At 42.6% G+C, this 7,343-nt stretch overlaps 1 protein-coding gene across 1 annotated transcript in view; it reads left to right on the top strand.

Annotated features, from left to right (window-relative positions):
- Positions 1-4,216, top strand: part of LOC121845174 (cilia- and flagella-associated protein 251-like) — a gene marked incomplete at its 3' end in the record, with an annotated part of 5,149 nt that extends 933 nt beyond the window's left edge. The window contains exons 3-4 of the mRNA XM_042315959.1: positions 774-950; positions 3,401-4,216. Coding sequence (XP_042171893.1) covers positions 774-950; positions 3,401-4,216 — 993 coding nt within the window. The remainder of the gene's footprint in view (positions 1-773; positions 951-3,400) is intronic.
- Between the last annotated feature and the right edge of the window lie 3,127 nt (positions 4,217-7,343).

Here is a 7,343-nt window from a genome sequence, read left to right on the forward strand (position 1 = left end):
CAGTTAGACAGTTAGACAGTTAGACAGTTAGACAGTTAGACAGTTAGGCAGTTACACAGTTACACAGTTAGACAGTTAGGCAGTTAGACAGTTAGACAGTTAGACAGTTAGACAGTTAGACAGTTAGACAGTTAGGCAGTTAGACAGTTAGACAGTTAGGCAGTTAGGCAGTTAGACAGTTAGACAGTTAGACAGTTAGGCAGTTAGACAGTTAGACAGTTAGACAGTTAGACAGTTAGACAGTTAGACAGTTAGGCAGTTAGGCAGTTAGACAGTTAGACAGTTAGGCAGTTAGGCAGTTAGACAGTTAGACAGTTACACAGTTAGACAGTTACACAGTTACACAGTTAGACAGTTACACAGTTAGACAGTTAGTTAGACAGTTAGACAGTTAGACAGTTAGACAGTTAGACAGTTAGACAGTTAGGCAGTTACACAGTTAGACAGTTAGACAGTTAGACAGTTAGGCAGTTAGTTAGGCAGTTAGCAGTTACACAGTTTGACAGTTAGACAGTTAGACAGTTAGAGCATTGGGCCAATAACCAAAAGGTCACTAGTTCAAATCTTCAAGCAGACAAGGTGAAAAATCTGTTGGTGTGTCTCTCTCTCTCTCCCTCCCTCTCTCTCCTTCTCTCTCTCCCTTTCTCTATCTCCCTTTCTCATCTCCCTTTCCCTCTCTCTCCCTCCCCATCCCTTTCTCACTCTCCCTTTCTCCCTCCCACTCTCCCTTCCTCTCCCTCCCTCTCCCTCTCCCTCCCTCTCTCTGACTCCAGGTGGGTTTCATAGACTACATAGTCCACCCTCTGTGGGAGACGTGGGGTGACCTGGTCCACCCTGATGCTCAGGACCTGCTGGACACGTTGGAGGAGAACAGAGACTGGTACCAGTCCACCATGCCTCAGAGCCCCTCTCCTCCCTACGACAAACACCTGCTCACAGACCGCTTCCAGGTAACACACACACACACACACACGCACAAGCACACACACACACACACACACACACACACACACACACACACACACACACACACACACACACACACACACACACACACACACACACACACACACACACACACACACACACGCATGCACACACACACATACATACACATACACACACACACACACACACACACACACACAACACACACACACACACACTACACACACACAACACACATCAACACACACACACACACACACACACAAGGAAAGGATAATCTATTAATGAACTACTACTGTCTTCTCTTTATCAATGACTATATAACAAACTATCAATCTACTGTCTTCTCTTTATCAATGACTATATAACAAACTATCAATCTACTGTCTTCTCTTTATCAATGACTATATAACAAACTATCAATCTACTGTCTTCTCTTTATCAATGACTATATAACAAACTATCAATCTACTGTCTTCTCTTTATCAATGACTATATAACAAACTATCAATCTACTGTCTTCTCTTTATCAATGACTATATAACAAACTATCAATCTACTGTCTTCTCTTTATCAATGACTATATAACAAACTATCAATACTGTCTTCTCTTTATCAATGACTATATAACTAACTATCAATCTACTGTCTTCTCTTTATCAATGACTATATAACAAACTATCAATCTACTGTCTTCTCTTTATCAATGACTATATAACAAACTATCAATCTACTGTCTTCTCTTTATCAATGACTATATAACAAACTATCAATCTACTGTCTTCTCTTTATCAATGACTATCTATATAACTATCAATCTACTGTCTTCTCTTTATCAATGACTATATAACAAACTATCAATCTACTGTCTTCTCTTTATCAATGACTATATAACAAACTATCAATCTACTGTCTTCTCTTTATCAATGACTATATAACAAACTATCAATCTACTGTCTTCTCTTTATCAATGACTATATAACAAACTATCAATCTACTGTCTTCTCTTTATCAATGACTATATAACAAACTATCAATCTACTGTCTTCTCTTTATCAATGACTATCTATATAACTAACTATCAATCTACTGTCTTCTCTTTATCAATGACTATCTATATAACTAACTATCAATCTACTGTCTTCTCTTTATCAATGACTATATATATAACTATCAATCTACTGTCTTCTCTTTATCAATGACCATCTATATAACTAACTATCAATCTACTGTCTTCTCTTTATCAATGACTATATAACAAACTATCAATCTACTGTCTTCTCTTTATCAATGACTATCTATATAACTAACTATCAATCTACTGTCTTCTCTTTATCAATGACTATCTATATAACTAACTATCAATCTACTGTCTTCTCTTTATCAATGACCATCTATATAACTAACTATCAATCTACTGTCTTCTCTTTATCAATGACTATCTATATAACTATCAATCTACTGTCTTCTCTTTATCAATGACTATCTATATAACTATCAATCTACTGTCTTCTCTTTATCAATGACCATCTATATAGCTAACTATCAATCTACTGTCTTCCCTTTATCAATGACTATATAACTAACTATCAATCTACTGTCTTCTCTTTATCAATGACTATCTATATAACTAACTATCAATCTACTGTCTTCTCTTTATCAATGACTATATAACAAACTATCAATCTACTGTCTTCTCTTTATCAATGACCATCTATATAACTAACTATCAATCTACTGTCTTCTCTTTATCAATGACTATATAACAAACTATCAATCTACTGTCTTCTCTTTATCAATGACTATATAACAAACTATCAATCTACGGTCTTCTCTTTATCAATGACTATCTATATAACTAACTATCAATCTACGGCCTTCTCTTTATCAATGACTATCTATATAACTAACTATCAATCTACTGTCTTCTCTTTATCAATGACCATCTATATAACTATCAATCTACTGTCTTCTCTTTATCAATGACTATCTATATAACTATCAATCTACTGTCTTCTCTTTATCAATGACTATATAACAAACTATCAATCTACTGTCTTCTCTTTATCAATGACTATCTATATAACTAACTATCAATCTACTGTCTTCTCTTTATCAATGACTATCTATATAACTAACTATCAATCTACTGTCTTCTCTTTATCAATGACCATCTATATAACTAACTATCAATCTACTGTCTTCTCTTTATCAATGACTATCTATATAACTATCAATCTACTGTCTTCTCTTTATCAATGACCATCTATATAACTAACTATCAATCTACTGTCTTCTCTTTATCAATGACTATCTATATAACTATCAATCTATGGTCTTCTCTTTATCAATGACCATCTATAAAACTAACTATCAATCTACTGTCTTCTCTTTATCAATGACTATCTATATAACTAACTATCAATCTACTGTCTTCTCTTTATCCTCCCAGTTTGAGCTGGCACTGGAAGATGTGGAGCCCAACCACAACCACATACAACAACTCAACGGGTCCAACCACATGGTCAGACAGGAGAACGGAAACCAGGACAATTCAAAGGAGGACCATGTTGAAGAGGTGGAGGAGAACCATGTTGAAGAGGAGATAGAGGACCATGTCGAGGAGGAGGAGGAGGAGAACCATCTTGAAGAGGAGAACCATGTTGAAGAGGTGGAGGAGAACCATGTTGAGGAGGAGAATCATGTTGAAGAGGTGGAGGGGAACCGTGTTGAAGAGGAGGAGGACCATGTTGAAGAGGAGGAGGAGGAGAACCATGTTGAAGTGGAGGAGGAGAACCATGTTGAGGAGGAGAATCATGTTGAAGAGGTGGAGGGGAACCGTGTTGAAGAGGAGGAGGACCATGTTGAAGAGGAGGAGGAGGACCATGTTGAAGAGGAGATAGAGGACCATGTTGAAGAGGAGGAGGACCATGTTGAAGAGGAGGAGGAAGAAGACCATGTTGAAGGGGAGGAGGACGACCATGTTGAAGAGGAGGAGGAGGACCATGTTGAAGAGGAGGAGGAGGACCATGTTGAAGAGGCGGAGGAGAACAATGTTGAAGAGGAGGAGGACCATGTTGAAGAGGCGGAGCAGAACCATGTTGAAGAGGAGGCAGAAGAAGATAGAGGAGAGGAGGATGTCAAAGATAATGGGGATGTGGAGAACCAAAATGGAGAACAAGACTGTGTTGGGGAAGAGCAGAAGGAAGGAGAAGAAGAGGAGGAGGAGGAAGAAGGAGAGGAACAGGAGGAGGAAGAAAGAGAGGAACAGGAGAAAGAAGGAGAGGAGGTGGAGAAAGAAGAGGAGGAGGATGAGGAGAAAGAAGGAGAGGAGGTGGAGAAAGAAGAGGAGGAGGAGGAGAAAGAAGGAGAGGAGGTGGAGAAAGAAGAGGAGGAGGATGAGAGAAAGAAGGGAGAGAGGGGGGAAAGAAGAGGAGGAGGAGGAGGAGGAGGAGGAGAAAGAAGGAGAGGAGGGGGAGAAAGAAGAGGAGGAGGATGAGAAAGAAGAGGAGGAGGAGGAGGAGGAGGAGGAGGAGGGGAAGAAAGAAGGAGTAGAATGAAAGAGAGGAAAAGGAGGAAGGAAAAGTAGGAAAAGTTAGTTGGAAATGAGGAGATCAAAAAAAGAAGAATAGATAAAAGAGAGAAGAGAAGCTAAATCAGACCCAGTGAATGAGAGATGGAGGAAGAGGAGGAGAGATGGAGGAAGGGGAGGAGAGATGGAGGAAGGGGAGGAGAGATGGAGGAAGAGGAGGAGAGATGGAGGAAGAGGAGGAGAGATGGAGGAAGAGGAGGAGAGATGGAGGAAGAGGAGGAGAGATGAGAGGAAGAGGAGGAGAGAAGGAGGAGAGAGAGGAGGAGGATGGAGAGGAGGAGAGATGGAGGAAGAGGAGGAGGGGAGATGGAGAGGAGGAGAGATGGAGGAAGAGGAGGAGAGATGGAGGAAGAGGAGGAGAGATGGAGGAAGAGGAGGAGAGATGGAGGAAGAGGAGGAGAGATGGAGGAAGGGGAGGAGAGATGAAGGAAGAGGAGGAGAGATGGAGGAAGAGGAGGAGAGATGGCGGATGAGGAGAGGTGGAGGAAGAGGAGGAGAGATGGGGGAAGAGCGATGGAGGAAGTGTTGCAGGTGTGAGGTAGCTAGCTAGTAAACATTTTCCCACCGTGGAACAAAGTGATGTCACCTGCCCTGACACCCGAGGCAGCGTCTGCCTCGCCCCAACCAAGGCCCTGACACCCGAGGCAGTGTCTGCCTCGCCCCAACCAAGGCCCTGACACCCGAGGCAGTGTCTGCCTCGCCCCAACCAAGGCCCTGACACCCGAGGCAGTGTCTGCCTCGCCCCAACCAAGGCCATGGGTTGTGTCCCAAATGGCAACCTATTCCCTTTATACTGCACAAAGGGCTCTGGTCAAAAGTAGTGCACTACATAGGGAATAGGTTGCCATTTGGAATGCAGCCGTTCAGTCTTCATGACCTGTAGCCTTTGTACATGGAGACCACTGCCACCAGGGGGAACCTTCTTTTAACAGCTCTTTTGTAGCACTACGGACTATTAAGACTGTAACACACACTGTAACACCCACCGGCCAGCACATGCAAAACAATAAACAATGCTCTTTCGGACTCCATTGGACTATTAAACATGGAGACGGGTGAAGTTTCCCCTAGACACTGATCTTGGGTCAGTTTAACATTGTCCCCCCCCCACCACCCCCACTAATAGTTAAGGTTAGGATTGGGGGAGGGGGAAGCTGATCCTAGATCTGTACCTATAGGGGATTCTGGAGCAAGAACACACTGGAACACTTTATTTGGATCCACAGTCTGAGCATCAAGAAAGAAAATAACCCAATATAGAGGTTAAAGGTCACGTTGATTCCTGCCACCATAGAGATGTTAAGAGATCGCCAACATTGTATTCTGTCCCATTATGGTGTCTGTGAGCGCACAGACGACCATAATGCACAGACTGTGGCCATCTCCATTTTGAAGTAGTTCATTTTTTCTTCTTCTACTCCTTCTATGAGTTGGTAAATAAACTGAAAGGGTGCGTACTGCCACCTGGAGGGTGTTATTTAAACAGGCACAAAGTCAAGGTTGGCGATTCACAGCCACCTGGAGGGTGTTATTTAAACAGGCACAAAGCCAAGGTTGGCGATTCACAGCCACCTGGAGGGTGTTATTTAAACAGGCACAAAGCCAAGGTTGGCGATTCACAGCCACCTGGAGGGTGTTATTTAAACAGGCACAAAGCCAAGGTTGGTTATTCACAGCCACCTGGAGGGTGTTATTTAAACAGGCACAAAGCCAAGGTTGGTTATTCACAGCCACCTGGAGGGTGTTATTTAAACAGGCACAAAGCCAAGGTTGGCGATTCACAGCCACCTGGAGGGTGTTATTTAAACAGGCACAAAGCCAAGGTTGGTGATTCACTGCCCCCACACCTTGTGACCTCGATGGAATTATGTGATCCTTCCTTAACCCACAGGATGTCCTGCCCAGTTGACTACTTCAAAATGGTGAAAGTCCTCAATGTTACTGTCCATGCTAAAACAGGCTTTTGGGCACACTAAAATAGATAGAGGACTATCTATCTATCTTGATAGGACTTATAGGCTGTCTCCCAAATGGGCCCTGGTCGAAAGTAGTGCACTACATAGGGAATAGGGTGCCATTGGCCATAGGGCCCTGGTCGAAAGTAGTGCACTACATAGGGAATAGGGTGCCATTGGCCATAGGGCCCTGGTCTAAAGTAGTGCACTACATAGGGAATAGGGTGCCATTGGCCATAGGGCCCTGGTCAAAAGTAGTGCACTACATAGGGAATAGGGTGCCATTTGGGACCCAAACATGGACTTACAGGTGTTGGTGTATGTATACTTCATATCTAAGAGACAATCGTAACCCAAGACTCGTCTGGAGCTGCGTTCAACTGGACTTTTTTTCTTCCATTTTTGTCGGAATTGAAAAAAATAAATGCAAAGAGAGGAACCTTCTGTACCCTGAGGTCATAGTTCATCCTTTACCCTGAGGTCATAGTTCATCCTTTACCCTGGGGTCATGGTTCATCCTTTACCCTGAGGTCATGGTTCATCCTTTACCTTGAGGTCATGGTTCATCCTTTACCCTGAGGTCATAGTTCATCCTTTACCCTGAGGTCATGGTTCATCCTTTACCCTGAGGTCATAGTTCATCCTTTACCCTGAGGTCATGGTTTATCCTTTACCCTGAGGTCATGGTTCATCCTTTACCCTGAGGTCATAGTTCATCCTTTACCCTGAGGTCATGGTTCATCCTTTACCCTGAGGTCATGGTTCATCCTTTACCCTGAGGTCATAGTTCATCCTTTACCCTGAGGTCATAGTTCATCCTTTACCCTGAGGTCATGGTTCATCCTTTA

This window comes from Oncorhynchus tshawytscha, unplaced genomic scaffold (assembly GCF_018296145.1).
Source record: "Oncorhynchus tshawytscha isolate Ot180627B unplaced genomic scaffold, Otsh_v2.0 Un_scaffold_8217_pilon_pilon, whole genome shotgun sequence".
In the NCBI taxonomy this organism is placed as follows: Eukaryota; Metazoa; Chordata; class Actinopteri; order Salmoniformes; family Salmonidae; genus Oncorhynchus; species Oncorhynchus tshawytscha.